Below are 20,527 nucleotides of genomic sequence, written 5' to 3' on the forward strand. Positions count from 1 at the left end.
TGTGGACAGGAAGTGATGTCGTAATGAGGAAGCAGCATGTGTAGATGTTCCTTATTGCATTTTTTTGGGTGTCGATGGAAAAAAAAAAAAAAAAAAACTTGCTTGATAATGACAGCAAACCATTATCAAGAGCCCTTTTCCCCCTCTGCTCTCTGTTCCAGCTTACCTCATTTTATCACTCTGTCTGATCCAATTGGGTTACAGTGTTCAAAGAGTTTGTTGTATGATATAGATTTTTTTGTAATAAAAAAAATCAAAATGTGAGCACATATTTAGCACCATCTCGTTGACATTGGTAAAGTACACTTTGTCACACACACACACAAAACTTTTTTTTTTCTTTCACTGGATACATTTTAAGCTCCTCAGAGGGATATGAAAAACTGTGGGCTGTTTTTGGTTTCTGTCTAAGCTGGATGTCAGACTTCCCTTTTAACAACGGTTCTTACCCATTTTATTATGCATAATTACATAAATGAATTCATGAATAAAAATGAGTAATCGTGTGTATTATATTGCAAAAAGACAAAAGTTTTCTTTAATTACCTGCATATGAAGGTGGGCTTAGAAAACGAGTTCAAGTTTCTCTTTAATTTAAGGGGAAGTTGTAATCAGTAACTATCAGTCATGGGCATGTGAGGAGTGCTCACTGGAGCACTCTGAACTTTAAGCCTCCTTTAAACATCCACTTCGTGTTTATTTTTCGCCACGGGAGCGGTAGATGGATTCGTCCTTGGAGAGCTCCAGCTCATCGAACGGCGCGCTGCCTGTGCGCTGCTGCCGAACCTGTAAGATTATTGTGATCGGAGATGCCGGTGTCGGCAAGACCTGTCTGACACACCGCTTCTGCACCGGACAGTTTCCCAGCAGAACGGAGGCGACAATTGGTGTGGATTTTCGTGAGAAAGTTCTTGACATAGGAGGCGAGAAAGTCAAAGTAAGAATTTAGTCCTTTCAGTTTTACTGTATTTTTGATTAATTTTAAAGCACGTTTATTTTGGAGCAGATTACAAATGGTTGCCTGGATGTCAAATCATAAACGGTACGTTTTATTTGTAACGGTCGTTATTAAGCTAAATTAAGTTTTCACCCTTTTAACTTTTCACCCCATAAATCGAATCCTCGTCTTCTCACGATATGAATCAGAAATGAATCGTGCGTGTTCGAAAGAGTCATACGGCTTGTTCAGAACGATCGGCGAATGACATCAAAGTACCGCGAGAGCGTTTGGAGAGCATACGACCCTTTATGCTTTTGAATCGCTCTCGCGGTACTTTGATGTCATTCGCCGATCGTTCTGACTCCAAAAAGGCCGGTTTTGGAACTAATTCGTTGAAGAGATCCGACTCAAAGAAATGACTGACTAAATCAGACATTCTGACGCCTCATCATGATTTGATATATTTTGGGAAGTAAATAATTAGGATTTACAGGATTTGTTTATCGGATTCAATGACCAAGACGTAAATTCTTTACTTCTTCTTTAATTTTTAAGTGGTAGGAGGATGTATTGCTTGTGAATCCCATGGAGGAACAGCAGCAGAACGCGGGATTTCACCGTGTTGTTGAGATCTCACCTTCTAAATGAGGGATTTGACTTCACTTTTGAGAAGAGACTATGTAGTCCTACAAATATTAAATAACAACTGCATTAAAGATGAACATTTACTTTACAGTACTAGTACTACCCATACTACCACAAGTTCAACCGAGGCACTAGTTTTTTGTTTTTTTTTTCTTTCTTTTTTTAATTTCAAGCTCTGTCTATTTATGTAAACTTTAAAAATGCTGTTAAAAACAACTCGGGTTGAAAATGGACAAACCCAGCAGTCCAGCAGTTGGGTTAAATGTTTGCCCAACGTGCAGTTTTATTTAACTCAACTATTGTTTAAAAATACTATATGGCTCATGGCTGGCTTAAAATCAACCCAAAATAGGTTGGAAATTAAAAATAAGACACATATTTACTAGAGGCAACAATAATCATCAAAAGATGAACATTTATTAATAAGCAATTTAATAAATGTTTATTGTTTCATTATTATTAATTAAACTTATTAATGTTAATTTATTAAACACATTAATACATTTTAACTGCCAACATATTTTGGGTTCATTTTAAGTGAGCAATACAGTAATTTTTAAACAATAATTGAGTTAAATAAAACTATCCAGGAGGTTGGGCAAACATTCAACCCAACCACTGGGTCAAAACAACCCAATTCCTGCGTTTGTCCATTTTCAACCCAACTTGGGTTGTTTTTAACCCAGCATTTTTTTAGAGTGTAGTCAAAAAAACAAATAAACTTAATAAATACCATCAGATCAGGCAGATATAACTCAATAGACACTCAAGTTTCAATTTTTAATGTTTCTGTAGCTCAATTGTTATGCCAAGCAATCCCAAGGTTATGAGTAAAAATCTGTATAATATATATATATATATATATATATATATATATATATATGTAGCCTGAATGTGTACAAAAATATAAATCTTGTCCTTTTCCATCTCACTTTAGGTACAGCTGTGGGACACGGCTGGTCAGGAGCGTTTTCGTAAAAGCATGGTGCAGCACTACTATCGCAATGTGCACGGGATTGTCTTCGTGTTTGATGTCACTAACCCCATTAGTTTCCGCAATCTGCCACTGTGGATGGACGAGTGCCGTCAGCACTCTCTTGGTCCAGATATACCCCGGGCCCTTGTTTGCAACAAGGCCGATCTGGTCACTTCAGCAATTACATCTGTGTTAATCGAGCAGGCTCGTCATTTGGCCGAAGTCCATGGAATGTCTTTTTATCTTACTTCAGCCAAAGGTCGCAAAGGGGACCAGGTGGACAGCATCTTTGTGACATTGGCAAAGAGTCTGAAAAGCCAGAGAAGCCAGAGTATGAACGAATGTGTGTTACAGTGCAGATCTGAGAGCTCCACAATCCCAGCAAAAATTATATTAGCACAAGAGAGCAAGAAGAAATGGGCCTGCATCTGCTAAAGGACAGATGTGCTTATTTCAGTTTGTCCACTAACAGGGACAAGAGTAAATAGCAATTGTGTCCTTTGAGAATCACAAGTCTGTGGTCAGAAAGAGAGAGAGAAAAAAAATCTTTAAACTTCTTGAAGTCAAAGCAACTTATGTTGGCCATTATATAAAGGAGGAATTATGAAGTAATTCTTCCAGCATGGAGCTTTCTACAGAGAAGTGTAACACTGCTAGACTAAATGACTTCACTCTAAACCTGGAGATAAGGACTAGTTGTGACTTCACATGTTAAAAAGGATAGCTTTTGGCTGTATATTTGTAGTCTGTGACAACTGATTCTTCGCTTATTTGTTCTTGCTGCTCTGTGCTGTCCCATATCTGTGGGTCTAAGGCTACTGACTAACCATTACAGTCAAACCAAAATTTATTCAGACACCTTGAACATTCATTAATACAGTTTAGTCACTATAGTTTAATAAAATATGACAAGATCTCAGAGTTAAACTGTGTCAGAAAAAAATAATCTTAATTATGTCAGATAACACTTAAGCAAGACATGGTCAGCTCAAAGTGTCTGAATAATTTTTGGTTCGAAAATTTTATCAATTTAACTGTTAGTCCACTGTATGAAGGATTTTTGGGTGTAATATGTCACAGTTTACTTTATTTTGCTATCCTCACTTACATAAATGAGCTATAGTGTCCTGAACCCATTAGTAAAAATATATAAAAAATGTCTGAATAATTTTTTGGCTTGACTGTAGATGTAACTGTATAACACAATTTAAATATATTTCACAATTTAAATATATTTAACAGCAAACTTGTTTTTATGATTCAATAAAAAAAGAAGTACATTGTCTTTCATTCTGAAAGTTACTACTTCTTCTACAATCCTCTGACATAATGACCTCTACCTGCAAAAAAGAGCAGATTCTGGAACTGAAGCAGGAACACAAGATTAGTTGACACCCTCATGTGGTTGTTAGAGGAAACTGATGGGCGTTACATAAGTAAAAAAAAAAGATTTTGGAGATTTATTTACATTTTTGGCTATTACAAAGTTTGATTTGTTGATTATCAGACTATGGACATTAGCTTTGCTGCAGCTGTCAAATAGTCAAATTTAATCATTGTATAGATTACAAATAGTAGGCTATGTGTTGTGCAGTCTTTGTTGTCTTTATGAAATACTGTACAAAATTTAAATTCAAAAATGTGCATTTAGGTTTTTACTTTAAGAATGTTGCCTGTGCATTTGTCTTTATACTGTTTCAGATCACAGCATCAGATGTGGAGAAAAGATCTCCCTGTCCACTGCCTCAACCAGTATAGGCCTATAAAACAAAACTTTATAGATTTAACTTTGGTATTTCAACAATAAGAGTATCCAATTTCAAATTACAATGATATCATTCTCTCTCTAAATGGTGCGTGTACATGAAAAAAAGGGTTATTTCAATAATATCAAAACTGTTCTAATACTTCGTTATCTTAAAGGGATAGTTCACCCAAAAATAAAAATCATAATTTACTCATCCTCAAGTTGTTCCAAACCTGTACAAATTTCTTTGTTCTGCTGCACACAAAGGAAGATGTTTTGAAGAATGTGGGAAACTGAACTGTTTTGGGGCACCATTGACTTCCATAGTATTTTTTTTTCTACTATGGAAGTCAATGGTGCCCCAAAGCAGCCTTGTTACAAACTTTCTTCAAAAATGTTCATTTGTGTTCAACAAACCAAAGAAATTTATACAGGTTTGGAACAACTTGAGGGTGAGTAAATGATGACAGAATTTTTATTTTTGGGTGAACTATCCCTTTAAGAAGACATTCTGCATACAATGGAAGTCAGTGGGGTCGATCACCTGTTTGGTTACCGAAATTCTTCAAAATATCTTCTTTTGTGTTCAGCAGAAGAAAGAAATTGATAGAGTAAATGATAACAGAATTTTCACTTTTAGGTGAACTATCCCTTTAAAAGCCCTCAGTGAAGCAAATCCTCGTTCACCTTGTCATAATTAAGTTTTAGTATGCAAAATGTTTGGCATTTTTTCTGCATACGCCACAAGGAGGCATGATAAAGTAGGAAACGGTGAGCTGAGAGAAGCTCACGTGTTGTAAAACTGAGAAATAGGCATTTACAGAAAATGACAGCAGAAATACTTCAGTTAAACAACATTTTTCCACATTTTGTACTTCTATTATGGTGGGGAGTTTCTATTGTTTTTTTTGTTGTTGTTGTTTTTAATACCCTGATTATATTTTTCTAGCCTGATATTTCATATAGCCTCGTGAGTTTGAATGCATATTCCATAAACTTCTTGAAATTGAGCTATTTCCACATAATGTGATCAAATGAATCCGCTCTTTATTGCATTGTTTTGTAATGACACTGCCCTGCCTCTTTCATCACACCTCACACTGAGAGTGTCAAAGGATCTACAAAAGCAGTGAAGTGGAGGGAGTGAGTGAGTGTGCCGCACACGAGAAATCAGAGATTTATCCAGCACTGTATTTTTTAATGGCATAACACAAGGAGCATAAGAAAGAGCATCTGAGACTGACCTTTTAATCTAGGGAATGAACTACATCTCATGTTAAACTCCATTACACCAGCGTGTGATGCTCATGGACAAGTCAGCGGAGCTCTTTGCTGTATTTTGGACATCATAGGCCACGAATGAATATCACAAATAATTAGAATACTGAAAACTGAACAAACTGACCGACTGACTGTCTACACTGACTGAATTTCTCTCCAAGTGTACCTGAAAACTGAAGAGGGAATGCTGGTCATTCTGTTTGCAGCAACAATGCTCTTTGCGCAGGACCTCGCCGTGGCCGAGCCGAAGACGAAATGTTCATCCAGGTGTGATGTGAGTAAATGTCCGAGCCCGAGTTGTCCGAGCGGGTATGTGCCCGACCACTGCAACTGCTGTCTTGTGTGCAGCCTGGGCGAGGGAGCGTCGTGCGGTCGGAAGGATGATGCTCCATGTGGCGACGGGCTAGAATGTAAATTTCCAGCCGGTAAGCGACTTTCCAAAGGCGTTTGCCAGTGTAAGACAACTCACAGAGTGTGTGGCAGCGACGGAAACACCTACGGTAATGTGTGCAAGATGAGGGCAGCCGCGCGTAAAGCGCAACAGCGAGGGCTTTCCGTTATTACCCAAACGCACAAGGGTTCATGCGCGCCATCAAGCTCAGGTCAGTAACTTATAAGTTCAACTATTCATTTTTCCTCTTGATTTTTCTATTTCTGTTCAATTACACTATCAGAATTGGTGATGTGCAGTTTATCTAGACTAGCAACTAGTTGTCAATTATGTTAGCGCCACTATAGCAGTATAGGTATGCATCGACATCACTTTCCCGCCGAAAACGCGCTCCCTCAGCTGGACTGAGTGGCAAAAGAACCTGCTGCGTAACTGGATTAATAGGAGAAACGGCGAAAACGCGAGTAAAACTAACGAATTACCCTAAAGGTTGGACTCGAAAGTGTTTCTTACAACTTGTCAAATGAACCTAATCCATGGATATTGACATGCAGCCAGGAATCGTGTTTCCTGCCATTTATATGTACCTGATTTGACGCAGGGGAAATACATAAAGCAAATCTGGCTGTGAATATTTTATGTAACTACAATATCGGTAGGTTTAAATCTGCTTAATCACTTATATCAATGTTATATCGTCATATTGTCCAGCCCTAAAACATATATAGTTTTATAGTATAGTTTTTGACAGTGTTGTTTATTTAAAAACACCCAATTATGCATAATATAAGATGGAAAATATTTAATTGATTGGTCGTCAATATAATATATAACAATACAATATATAAGGTATGATTTTACCTCAAAATCCAACAATTCGACACAAAATGATAACTGCAAATCCATGTTTCTCTGCTGGAGTCCAGCTGTTTCTGTGAATTGCAGTGAATTCCATTTGCTTCTTTTTCTGTTGCTTTCTCTAGTTTTTAAATATAAAGGCTACCTCAGGGTTTGTGTCAAATCTATTTGTAAAGTCAGCCGCAAAGCTCTTTCCCGTTTTGAATGTGTTTTGTGTGTTTTTCGCGACATTCACGCTGAAAACCAATGCTGCCTGACTGTCTTTTGCCACTCAGCGTGCGTGACCGCAGTCCTAACGGTCGACGGTGACGTCACGTGCATACCCTCTATTAACACTGTTAGCGCATGGCAATTAAAGGGTTAGTTCACTCAAAAATAAAAATTCTCTCATTAATTACTTACCTTCATGTCATTCCAAACCGTAAGATCTTCGTTCATCTTCGGAACACAAATGAAGATATTTTTGATGAAATCCGAGGGCTCTCTAACTTGTCCATAGACAGCAATTTAACATCCACTTTCAAGGTCCAAAAAGGCACAAAAAACATAATTAAAATAGTCAACGTGATTACAGTGGTTCAACCTTAATTTTATGAAGCAACGAGAATATTTTTTGTGCGCAAAAACAAAAATAACGACTTTATTCATCAATATCTTATCTTCAATGTCATTCTCGTACGTTGTTTACGTTCAGCGCTTCCTGGTTCTAGTCAGAGCACCGGCTCATTATTGGTTGGATCAAGCATCAGCATCACGCATGCGTCGTGCTGCTCACGTGAACAGCTTCAGCCAATACTGAGTCGATGTACAACCTGGAAGCGCTGAACAGAAGAGAAGATTTTGTTGAATAAAGTTGTTATTTTTGTTTTGTTTTTGCGCAGAAAAAGTATTCTAGTCGCTTCATACAATTATGGCTGAACCACTGTAGTCACGTTGACTATTTTAACAATGTCTTTAGTACTTTTCTGGGCCTTGAAAGTAGTGGTTAAATTGCTGTCTATGGGGGATAAAAAAAATAAATAAATCTCTCGGATTTTATCCAAAATATTTGTATTCTGAAGATGAACGAAGGTCTTACGGGTGTGGAATGACATTAGTGTGAGTAATTAATAACATATGTTTTTTATTTTTGGGTGAACTAACCCTTTAACTCATGCTAGTTGTCTACTATAACTCTATTTGTAAAACTTGAATTTCATAAATGCATTGCATTTGACAGTATTTCCTGTCTTATAGTTTCCAAAGGTTTGGCAAATATGTTTAAATGATGTACACTCACATTAAGGGAAGACTCAAATCAGTGGCATACATATAGGGTTCATACCCATCTCTTTTCTACCCTCCTTTCTGAATAGTAGAAACCCCCTTGTTACTGGACCTATTTGAATGTGGGGTTATACAAATGCACCTGCAAAATGGCATCACAATGGCATCAATAACTGAAAACTTATGACTGATGCTTCATGCATATTGATAAGATCATTGTTGAACTGACTGGCAAAAAAAATAAATAAAAAAATAACTTGTGGGTGAAGCATAATAGTCAGTCAGCTGTAGGACTGTTGCTATATCTCCACTAATTTTGGCTTCCTGTGTGATGTCTGACTTTGTCTGATTGAGACATCTTGGAATGCCTACTAAGTAGAAACAGCAGTGTGATTTTGGATGTTTAGTGAGATGTAGAGTCAACAGCTCTTAGTTCCTCTTACTATTCAAGTGTGGTCTGTAGTTATTTCACTCAGAACCAGAGAACATAAACACCATCCAAATGCAGCTTTAACCTTTTTATACTTAAGTGCGAAAAATGTGCAACAATGTTAATAGAGGACACAATCTAGGCCGAATACCATCTGCGTCCAGCCCACAGAATGTGAGGGAAGTATTAAATATGACACACCTAATCACAGATGAGTAGTGATCTAAATTATTACAATGGATGTCTTATATCTATTCTGTTATGTGCTCTATGGGACATCAGATAGAACAAATAGAACATTTGGTCACAGTGATTTTGTAAGTAAGACATGTTGCTGGGTCAACATATTTTGTTGATTCTGGAAGAACATTCCAGTCCAAAAATTTAGTCCCAACCCTATCCTTGCCCCTAAACCTAACCCTACCCATAACTTATCCCTTAAATCAGAGCTCACTGCCGGGTTAAATATGGACAAAACCAGGGATTGGGTTGTTTTTACCCAGCCATTTTTTTCAACCAATTTTGGATTTATTTTTTTAGCCAGCAATATATTAATATAGTAAAAGGCATGTTTTTGCTCACCCCCAAATAGGGGCAAATTTGTGGGGTATTTTAAGCTGAAACTTGACCAGACCAGAGACTTATATTACATCATGTGAAAGAGGGCATAATAGGTGCCCTTTAACCCAACCTGCTGGGTTTGTCCATATTTTACCCAGCTTGGGTTATTTAACCCAGCATTTTTAGAGTGGGAAATGATGAATTACACTAATGTAGAAGCACCTAACCCTGGTTGTAAGCCTAGACATAAACTGTAAATTTGCCCCTCAAATTCGATTGGTTGTTTGGAATGTTGTTCCAGGAACATGTTGTACTTGGTGAAATCATGTAAACCCAGATGATTTAGTTCTGAGCAGCACTTTGGAGGTTGCTTAAGTTAATGATGCCTAAATATGTTTGTCTTTCATTGATCTGGGCCTACAGTATATTTAGAGGAAATTCCTGTATCAGTGATTTCTCACTTAAAATCATACTACCTGTCAAAATTTTGGAATAACTAAGTTATAATAATTTAATGTTTTCAAAGGAAGACTGCATTTATAAGTAAAACTGAAAGAGTATTATTAAAATACAGTAAAAAGCTTTATTATTATTCATTTTAATTATGTTGAAAACAGTTGTGCTGCTTATAATTTTGTGGAAACTGTGATAAACTACTATTCAGAAGTTTCGGGTAAATAAGATTTAAAAAAGTAAAGAAATTAATACTTTTATTCAGCAAGGGTGCATTAAATTAATCAAATATGATAGTAAAGACATTTATATTGTTACAAAAGCTTTCAATTTTAATGAAATGCTGTTCTTTTGAACTTTCTTAAAAAAAAAGAAAAGTATCACATTTTCCAAGGGGGGAAAAAAACAGTTTCCACAAAAATATTAAGCAGCAAAAATAGTTTTTAACATGGATGATAATAAGAACCATTATTAATAATAGAGAACCAATAATAACTGATAAATCTGAGTGCCAAATCAGCAAATTAGAATATTTTCCATAGGATCATGTGACGATGAAGACTTTAGTAATGGCTGTTGAAAATTCAACTTTGACATCAGAGGAATAATTAACATTTTACAATATATTTAAATAGAAACAGTTATTTAAATTGTAATAATATTTTACAATATTACTGTTTTTTTATTGTATTTTTTGATCAAATAAATGCATAGGTCTACTTGGTAAACTTCAAAAACATACTTTTGATCAGTATAGTGTATTAATTACACCATACATTTAAATTTTGGTTCAGTTCAGTTCAGTTCATCTTTATTAATTTCCCGAAGGCAATTTGGTTGCAGCACAAAAGCATTTGTGTGCTGTGTTGCCACTTATTCTGCTAATAAAATATAAATTCTGCGAGAAAGATTTGCTTAAATATTAATTTAGTGCACATTTACACTTGTATATCTAGGATATTTACCAAAAACAGATAAGTATTGCTAAAATAGTAGACATTAGTCCTCATATCTGGCATATCATGTCATTAACGTGAATGATTCTTCCTGCTAGTATAGGTTCTGCACATCTGAACAGCCCAAGGTATAAGTTTAACTTCATCGCTGATGTTGTGGAGAAGATTGCCCCTGCTGTGGTACACGTCGAGCTCTTCCTCAAGTAAATACAATTCTGGTCTTCTATATATTTATTTGTGATTTTTGCACTGATTGATATCTCACTGATTGATATACCTCACTGATAGTCAACAGTTGCTTTGGTATTATATTTTCAAGCAATACTAGAATATAATTGTAACATTTTCACACTTATTCATGCGATAACTACTGTTTTCAATGTTTGTGCCCAGCCATCCGCTCTTTGGTCGTCATGTACCTTTGTCAAGCGGTTCTGGATTCATAATGACGCAGGCAGGTCTGATTGTGACCAATGCTCATGTGGTAGCTAGTAGTGCAACAGTAACGGGACGCCAGCATCTACAAGTGCAGCTACACGATGGCCAAACCTATGAGGCCTCCATCAGAGACATCGACAAGAAGTCTGACATCGCAACTATCAAAATTAATCCAAAGGTGAGAATCAATTAATGACCCTTAACTATGGAAGCTTGTTTCAGGCACTAAATTAAAAATTAAAAAAGGTATTTTGTGACTTTTTATCTCACAGTTCTGACATTATAACTCGCTACTCACAATTCCGACATTATAACTCACAATTTCAACTTTATATCTCACAATTCTGTAAACTCGCAATTGCGAGAAAAAAAGTCAGAATTGTGAGTTAAAAAGTCGCAATTATCTTTAACATTTTTTAAAATTTTGTGGCGGAAAGTTTCAATACTTAATATTTGAATACTTGCTGCTCTTTTTTATTGACTTTTTTTGTTATCACATATTGTAGTAATAATCATAATTTAGGTATCAAAAAAAAAAAATCATCCTGTGAAAGTGCTTTGAAATTGGACTGCATTAACATGGAAATGGTAGATTAAAATCTTTTAGCAGGCTCCTCCCCCTAGTGGACATTGTCATGTTTCATATTTCAAAAAGTATTTACAATTTACAATTATTTTACAAAACGGCTTGTGACGACACATTGATGTCCTAAGACACAAAACGATTGGTTTGGACGAGAAACTGAACAGTATTTATATCATTTTTTACCTCTAAAACACCACTATGTCCAACTGCGTTCAGCATCCGGTTATTGAGGTCTGAAAACACGTTCTGATGACAGAAATGATCTCTCACGCTTTGCTTCAATGAGTGCGTTAGATCACTTCCATTGTCAGAGCGCGACCAGACCTCACTAACAGGATGTGCAGGGCAGTTGGACAGTAAAAACTGATATAAATACTGTTCGGTTTCTTGCACAAACCAATCGTTTCGTGTCTTATGACATCAGTGTGTCGTCTCGAGCAGCAGGTTTTTTTTTTACTCTTATAGACGAAGTTCCCATTGACACGCATTATACGACCGACAGACCGTAACGGTTGGAGTTAAAAATAATCATTTGTGTTCTACTGAAGAAACAAAGTCACCTACATCTTGAATGCCCTGGGGGTAAGCAGATAAACATCAAATTTTCATTTTTGTGCGAATTATCCCTTTAAAATTTGTGATATCAACTTCAAATTTGGAACACAACTTGGTTATACATATGGCTTTGATTTTATAGCAATTTTAGAGTAAAAAATATTTTGTCAAATGTTTAGTACAGTACATTTGTTTTACAGTAAACCTAAACTTTATAACTTTTCATACTTTCATTTTTTGAAGTGCTTCGGGGGGTCCTTTTTTCCTTCTTTTTCCTTTATTTTTTATTTTATGTTGTGTTTCCATGGTCTCCTTTATTTCTTTTTGTAAATGTGGAACAAGGCCTTGAGGCTGAAAAAGTTTAATCCTCAACCTTTCTTGATGTCACCATACATTCTTCATTACAGTGCAGTTTCCAAACACAAAGCCTATTAGCCAGTAGACCAGAGTTCACCTTTCAGAAAGTTTCAAAGTATAAACCTCAGCACAAATCATCCAAAAATGGCAACACATTGACTCTCAAATCTCATGTTTATGACTCTAGAGGCAGATGGTTTATATCACACAATCTGCCTCATCTAGACAAACTTGGACATGTTAACTGTAGCACATGTTGACCTACATTTGTGTGTGGGAATTTAGGAGGTGTTGTGTGGTAAGAAGTGTTTTGTTTCCAGATGCATATGGATCTGATTATGGAGATGCGTAAATGGTCTAGTGCAATATTTCTGTAGCCCATTTTTGATTTAGACTATCAAAGAGAAACTATTCAGATTGCTTTGGAAAAATAAAATCGTAGAATGTTCCCACGTCAGAGAGTCTGGAATGCTTGCAGATATTTTGTGTCTGTTTATAGTAGTTGATGTCATTTCCCCATCTCTTGCCCAGCAGCCTTAGACTTTTTCTACACTGCACCCCATTCTGATTTGTTTTTCAAATTTGCTCTTAAGGATAGACTGTTCAAATTTTTTTGCAAGTAATGAAATCAGGCTAGTTTGTTCAGGTAGTGCAATTAAAGGGATAGTTCACCCAAAAATGAAAATTTGATGTTTATCTGGTTACCCCCAGGGCATCCAAGATGTAGGAGACTTTGTTTCTTCAGTAGAACACAAATGATGATTTTAAACTGCAACCGTTGTCATCTGTCAGTCAAATAATGGGAGTGAATGGGAACTTCTACTATAAGAGTAAATAAAACTTGCTTAGACAAATCCAAATTAAACCCTGCAGCTTGTGACGACACACTGATGTCCTAAGACACGAAACAATGTCTCGCGGCAGTGATGTCTCGCGCACATACTTCAATGAGTGCTAGACATTACTTCTGTTGTCAGAGCGCGATCAGACCTCACTAAGTGAGTGCTGAAAACAGTTGGACATAATGGTGTATTAGAGGTAAAAAAATTCTATAAATACTGTTTGGTTTCTCGCACAAACCCATCATTTCGTGTCTTAGGACATCAGTGTGTCGTCACAAGCTGGAGGGTTTAATTTGGATTTGTCTAAGCAAGTTTTACTTACTCTTATAATAGAAGTTCCCATTCACTCCCATTATTTGACTGACAGACGGCAGAGGTTGCAGTTAAAAATCATAATTTGTGTTCTACTGAAGAAACAAAGTCACCTACATCTTGGATGCACTGGGGGTAAGCAGATAAACATCACATTTTCATTTTTGGGTGAACTATCCCTTTAAGCAATATTACATGAGTATGAGTGCTGTTGTTCATATCACCATTCCTGTGTTCTGATGATTTGTGCTAACTGCAGTTAAAACAGTCATTTTTCAAGTTTAGTAGCCTGCTTCGTGAGGCAAAAAAGAAGCTGTCAAATGTGGTAGGACAGCGTGAATTGTGTAAAAAAAAAATGTGAGTAGCATATCTTGACAGGAAAATAACTCATCAGAATGTGCCATTGAAATAACAACTGACATTATTTCAACTACATTTCAACAATGAATGTTGATAGCTGTGATTTGGGGCAAGGCTGCACTAAATCACAGCTGTGCTGCTTTTCAGACCAACAGGATGATTTAAAGGTGCCATTGAACTTTTTTTACAAGAAGTAATATAAGTCTAAGGTGTCCCCTGAATGTGTCTGTGAAGTTTTAGCTCAAAATACCCCATAGATTTGTTTTAATTAATTTTTTTTAACTGCCTATTTTGGGGCATCATTAACTATGCACCGATTCAGGCTGCGGCCCCTTTAATTCCTCACGCTCCCTGCCCCCGGAGCTCGCGCTTACCTTAAACAGCATAAACAAACTTCACACAGCTAATATAACCCTCAAAATGGATCTTTACAAAGTGTTCGTCATGCAGCACATCAGATCATGCATGCTGCACACATACATCAGATCATGTGAGTATAGTATTTATTTGGGTGTTTACATTTGATTCTGAACGAGTTTGATAGTGCTCCGTGGCTAACGGGCTAAAGCTAACATTACACACTGTTGGAGGGATTTATAAAGAATGAAGTTGTGTTTATGAATTATACAGACTGCAAGTGTTTAATAATGAAAATAGTGACGGCTCTTGTCTCCGTGAATACAGTAAGAAACGATGGTAACTTTAACCACATTTAACAGTACATTAGCAACATGCTAACGAAACATTTATAAAGACAATTCACAAATATCACTAAAAATATCATGTTATCATGGATCATGTCAGTTATTATTGCTCCATCTGCCATGTTTTGCAGTTGTCCTTGCTTGCTTACCTAGTCTGATGATTCTGCTGTGCACAGATCCAGACGTTCTGCCCTTGTCTAATGCCTTGAACATGGGCTGGCATATGCAAATATTGGGGGCGTGACTGTTACGTAACAGTCGGTGTTATGTTGAGATTCACCTGTTCTTCTGAGGTCTTTTAAACAAATAAAATTTATATAAGAAAGAGGAAACAATGCAGTTTGAGACTCACTGTATGTCATTTCCATGTACTGAACTCTTGTTGACTATGCCAAGGTAAATTCAATTTTCCATTCAATGGCACCTTTAAGTGTGATATACAATAATTCAGTAGTGGTGTTTCATTTCTAAGTGAATCTGTGTTTTTGAACAAACAGAAAACATACTGACTAAATCACATTTCAGTTGATTTAATTTGCATGAATTGTTCTGTTTGTCTCCAGAAAAAATTACCAGTGTTGTCACTGGGTCAGTCTGCTGACCTGAGGCCTGGTGAGTTTGTGGTTGCCATTGGCAGCCCATTTGCTCTTCAGAACACAGTCACAACAGGCATCGTCAGCACAACACAGAGAGATGGAAAAGAGCTCGGCATCCAAGACTCTGATATGGACTACATCCAGACTGATGCTATCATCAATGTAAGACAAAAGAGAATGATGTTTTCAGGGTACAACAGCTGTTTAATGGATGTTTTGCCTGAATTTAATTCTCTATTTCTCTCTCTTTCATCATCAATGGGAAGTATGGAAACTCTGGAGGTCCACTTGTCAATCTAGTGAGTGTGAATGGAGATTTACGTAAGAGGACACTGGTTAGATACATTATCTTTTTACATAATATTTTTTGTCTTGTCTAGGATGGTGAGGTAATCGGAATCAACACACTTAAAGTTACTGCAGGGATCTCTTTTGCCATTCCATCAGACCGAATCAGCAAGTTCCTTGATGAATCCAATGATAAACAGCAGAAAGGTAAGCAGTTCAGCAGAAAGACAGGGAATTCCAAAATGAATTCTTCAACAGAAATGTTAGCCCACCGAAATCTGATATAGAAATAGATGTTCATTTTCATTCAATTCTGTGGATTAATCAGAGAATAGGTATTTGTGAGTCCCACCTATTAAGTTACGTTCTGCCAACTGTAACAAAATGGCTACAAAACACAAGCAATATGCATGTAACAGCCTGTCCATTACATCCTTGGTGTCATTTACTTTGATTTCAGTCAAACAAAGGGTAGTCAGGACAAACTTCACGCAGTCTCAAACTGTGAAGACTGCCTCAGGTGAGGTAATTTCCAGCAAATTTCAATTTGCTAGCTAGCTGCTAGTCATCTTGCCAGCCTGATAACATCAAACATGCAAGCTATAACAGAATCAATTTAACTGGTCCATTATTAAATTACTTTGTGAGAGGAGCTAAAGTGGAGGTACAGTATTGTAAATGTTTAGGACTGAATGCTGTATTAGGTTTATAACTGTTAATCAAACATACTGTGAAACTGCTACGCATGAATTTGTCCCAGTAACCTGCTACTAGCTAACTGCAAGTCAATATTAAAATATTAAAACTCTTTGCTTCGGTGTTTAACAAAAATCGCTAACAATCAAAAAAACAGCTGTTATTTTGTTCAGTTTCACATTGCAATGCAAATATTTGTGCTAAACTCATGTTTGGAAATATGGGTTACTACAGTTATCTGATGGTACTTTTCAAGTCCTCCTGGGAAGTTTGTATTTATGAGTTGGGAAGTTATGACGGCAGGTGCGTTCAAATCACTTTGGTTGGAGAATGATGGCAATGTACCAATTCTACAAAAAATTCTACAAGATTTTGTAACACTGCTAGTACAAAATGATGAATAAAGAATGTGCATCAGGTGTTTTTGTTGTTGCTTTTTTATGTTGCTATTGAATTTTTGAAGATGCTGAATTGTTATATATTATATTGTAATAGTACAATACTGTCCTATTTAGTATATAGTTTCATAGTATATAGTTTCATTGTATATATATATACACACACAATATTTTACATAAATTTACCATCAATACCGACCCGGCATCCAAGGTGTTTGCCCTATTTACACACTGACATGCCCCCAACTCGGAAATTCATGCAGGGCTCAAAGACAATCCTGAATTTCCCTATCATATTTACTTTGTGGTTCAATTCATATGCTTTTAACTCATAAACACAATCTTTCCGGCATGACTTAAATTCACTATGAAATTGTACAAATATCTAAAACTAATAATTTCTCTTTCAGATATAAAAGACCCCAAGAAAAGGTTTATTGGAATCAAAATGGTCACTTTAACAGAGAAGTATGTTATGTCAGTCAGTAACATTGTTTTTTGTTTTTAATAGGATCCATTACATTTGTTAGTGTCAGGTACAAACAGTAAGCTTTCTGAAAGGAGAAATCTCTGTCTGCATCACTTTTTCATCAGATCTCAGGTTTTGTTATATTTCTCTTCTTTTCCTCAGCATTGTCCAGGGGTTAAAATGGCACAATCCAGACTTTCCAGATATTGGCAGTGGAATTCTTGTCCATGAAGTTGTCCAGGATTCCCCAGCTCAGAAGTATGTCTAAAGGCCAATTCACACCACACCAACAGACGCCGACAGACGGCAACAGACACTTCATTGGGTTTTCTCGGATCAGTGTATTACGCGCCTGTCAGAGTGTGTTGGAGCTTATTTTCGCCTACTGAACATGCTGAACTGGATTTAGAATGTCTGGTGACTGTCGGCATTGGTCTGCGTCTGTCGGTGCAGTGTTAATTGACTTTAAAGGGATAGTTCACCCAAAAGTGAAAATTTTGTCATTGTTTACTGTTGACAATGTTGTTCCGAACCTGTATGAGTTTTTTTTTTCTTTTGTTGAACGTAAAAGAATATATTTTAAAGAATATTGGTAACTAGACAGTTGATGGTAACCTTTGACTTTTATATTTTTCCTACTATGGAAGTCAGTGGCTATTATCAGTGGCTATTTTTTTTTACCCCAGATTTTCAAAATGCTTTTTAGAATATAATATTTTAAGCTTGCTGTTACATATAGTATATGTTGTTGCAACATCAACCAACTGCAATTTTATTTATCCCAAACTAATCAAGCGACATTCTTCTTTCATTGGTTCCTGTACACAGGGGTGGGCTTGAAACAGGGGATATTATAGTGAAGCTAAACGGCCATCCATTGGTCAGCACTGGAGAATTACTGGAGGCGATTCAGGGAGACATGCCTCTCCTTCTGGAAGTTCGGCGTGGTAATGATGATCTACTATTTAACATTGAACCTCATATCCTTATGCAATGACAATGGCAGAGATGTGGAGCCAGAGGAGTGATCTGAAGAACAAGATCAAGTGAAGCAGATTGGTAGAGACTGAAGTGTGCTTGAGTTTCTACAGATGGATGAAAGTGTAAAGAATGTAAAGCACAATTTACATTGCATCTGGGCTTCAAAGGACAAATGTAGTAACAATTGCCTAGTATGCCCACTGAATCTTCAGACCATTTTTATTAAATTAATTAATTGTTATTAATGTCATTCTAACTCCAAAGTAACACAGTGCGTTTCTGTCTGGACAGACTTGGTCCTGTCAATGAAGATCAATTATCATTTCGAAATAAAAAAAGAGGCATTTTGTTAATACACTTTAGATTTACACTACTGAATGCTTTCAGCACATAAAGTGTATCATTTTCATTTGATTTGATATCATTGCTTACAGGAAATCCACAAGTCACAGTAGTCTTTGCACATAGCTTTTTTTAAAGGCAAATGCTGATATTGTTTATTAGTTTATTAAATGCAAAATATTTGCACAATGAATATGCGTTTTGATAAATGACTATTGAATAGGCTATACTCTTGAACTATTATTTTCCAAAGCTGACTGACAGTGTCTAGCACTGTTTTAACACTGTTTTTACAATGCGTTTTTGAATGTCAAGTAATAAATGTTTAGAATTATATCAGTCATTGTACTCATTTGTATCACTCACTGTGTATCCAGGTATCCTGTTGCTGGATAGGCAGAAGGAAGCCAGGCTTTGTGAGAGTAGTACAGTAAACAAAAAGATGGATGAGTTGATGTTAAGAGTATGACATTATTATAATAATACATTATTCCCTGATGAAAAGCCTACATGTAGAGTAATAAATACAAAGAGCTAAATGTATTTTTATATATTTATTATGTTTTTATTTTATTTTATTTGTTTGTGTGTGTGTGTGTGTGTGTGTGTGTGTGTGTGTGTGTGTGTGTGTGTGTGTGTGTGTGTGTGTGTGCTTTTGTTTATATTACATTGTGGGGACCAAATGTCCCCATGATGTAATATAAACCTGAGTTCACCTACATCGTGGGGACCAGCCAGCGGTCCCCACAATGTAAATGGGTTTATAAATCATATAGAATGAGTTTTTGTGAAAAAGTAAAAGTTTGCACAGTTTCCTGTGAGGGTTAGGTTTAGGGGTAGGGGCAGGGTAGGGGGATAGAATGTACAGTTTGTTCAGTGTAAAATGCATTGAAGTCTATGGAAAGTCCCCACAATTCACAAAAACAAACATGTGTGTGTGTGTGTGTGTGTGTGTGTGTATTTGAGTGTTGAAATGTGGTGGGGATTGACTCTTAATGCAGATTAGTGAAAGTGTAAGTGAGGTCATGTAAATCAGTGAATTTCAACCTTTTTTGGACCCCCGTCATATTTGGAACCATCCTCAAGGACCCCATAAAATTGGCTCATTGGTATCATTAATGTCTTTGTGACGACCAAATGCAATCAAGTAATTTACTAATACGTTAGTTAACTTGTCCTATATTTAGTCATATTGTCAGTTATATTACACATATATTATCTTCTTTTATGGGAACAAGTCAAATGTTAAATATACAAAAATTCATATTCAGATATTTTATAAGGACCCCCTGGCATTATGTCAAGGACCACTGGGGTCCATGCAGGGTGCGAACTAAGGGGGAGGAGCTATTGGGAGCTCGGCTCCCCTCGATAAGACATGGGCTCCCCTGAAAACGTGATTTGTGAAATTTTGGGGGGTCTCAAAAAATATTGACAATGTGTTATTTTGATGTGCAATTTCAGTTTTGTGTAATGTTATCATCATGGATTATTATGTGTAAAACTGCAAAAATGTTCATTCATGCATGAATTTAAACCTAATTCACTTCAATAAAGAAAACTATACATGCTATTTTTGTCATGAGCATCAAGGTGTGGGGGCGCTGCGGTGCAAATTCCACTCATGTTTAGTACATGTTAAATGGATAGTTCACCCAAGAATGAAAATTTGATGTTTATCTGCTTACCCCCAGAGCATCCAAGATGTAGGTGACTTTGTTTCTTCAGTAGAACACAAATTATGATTTTTAACTCCAACCGTTGCCGTCTGTCAGTTGTATAATCTATAAGAGTCAAAAAAACATGCACAGACAAATCCAAATTAAACCCTGTGGCTCGTGAACTATAACTCGAACAGCAAAGGAAGCTGACCTCAGGCCTGTGTTAAGGTAAGGAAAGGCATGTTATGTTGTGGCTGAGTTGTTACAGGTCTGCGTGACTCTCAATGTATTAGTCCAATTGAACGGAGAATTTCTGTATTCTTCTGTAGCCTGACGAGTAATTTTAACCGTTGGTCATGTGAACTCGAAGACAGCGACAGTGACAGCCTGATGCTTTGTTTATAGACTATTTTGGGGTAGCTGGTTGTTGTTTCACTT

At 36.5% G+C, this 20,527-nt stretch overlaps 2 protein-coding genes across 3 annotated transcripts; both read left to right on the plus strand.

Annotated features, from left to right (window-relative positions):
* Positions 1 to 272: 272 nt before the first annotated feature.
* LOC137031447 (ras-related protein Rab-33B) lies at positions 273 to 3,840 on the plus strand. The gene is made up of 2 exons (XM_067402387.1): positions 273 to 937; positions 2,523 to 3,840. Exons 1-2 carry the CDS (start codon positions 722 to 724, stop codon positions 2,994 to 2,996), a joined length of 690 nt encoding a protein of 229 aa, XP_067258488.1. The 5' UTR covers positions 273 to 721; the 3' UTR covers positions 2,997 to 3,840.
* A 1,533-nt stretch (positions 3,841 to 5,373) lies between these two features.
* htra3a (HtrA serine peptidase 3a) lies at positions 5,374 to 20,052 on the plus strand. Of its 2 annotated transcripts, XM_067402385.1 has the most exons (10): positions 5,374 to 6,191; positions 10,608 to 10,707; positions 10,898 to 11,120; positions 15,222 to 15,416; positions 15,521 to 15,553; positions 15,635 to 15,749; positions 16,003 to 16,062; positions 17,047 to 17,104; positions 17,268 to 17,363; positions 17,934 to 20,052. In XM_067402385.1, exons 1-10 carry the CDS (start codon positions 5,774 to 5,776, stop codon positions 18,100 to 18,102), a joined length of 1,467 nt encoding a protein of 488 aa, XP_067258486.1. In that variant the 5' UTR covers positions 5,374 to 5,773; the 3' UTR covers positions 18,103 to 20,052. The 2 variants fall into 2 exon arrangements, with proteins under 2 accessions (XP_067258486.1, XP_067258487.1); XM_067402386.1 differs by lacking the exon at positions 16,003 to 16,062 and having other exon boundaries at positions 5,376 to 6,191; positions 17,934 to 20,050.
* Positions 20,053 to 20,527: the final 475 nt, after the last annotated feature.

The sequence above is a fragment of the Chanodichthys erythropterus genome, chromosome 12 (genome assembly GCF_024489055.1).
Source record: "Chanodichthys erythropterus isolate Z2021 chromosome 12, ASM2448905v1, whole genome shotgun sequence".
Classification (NCBI taxonomy): domain Eukaryota; kingdom Metazoa; phylum Chordata; class Actinopteri; order Cypriniformes; family Xenocyprididae; genus Chanodichthys; species Chanodichthys erythropterus.

Coding starts and splice junctions, on each gene's coding strand:
- LOC137031447 (XM_067402387.1), top strand. CDS start 722: ATGGATTCGTCCTTGGAGAGCTCCAGCTCATCGAACGGCGCGCTGCCT. Junction 938..2,522: donor TAGGAGGCGAGAAAGTCAAA/GTAAGAATTTAG, acceptor ATCTCACTTTAG/GTACAGCTGTGGGACACGGC.
- htra3a (XM_067402385.1), top strand. CDS start 5,774: ATGCTGGTCATTCTGTTTGCAGCAACAATGCTCTTTGCGCAGGACCTC. Junction 6,192..10,607: donor ATGCGCGCCATCAAGCTCAG/GTCAGTAACTTA, acceptor CTGCTAGTATAG/GTTCTGCACATCTGAACAGC. Junction 15,750..16,002: donor CAATGATAAACAGCAGAAAG/GTAAGCAGTTCA, acceptor CTTTGATTTCAG/TCAAACAAAGGGTAGTCAGG.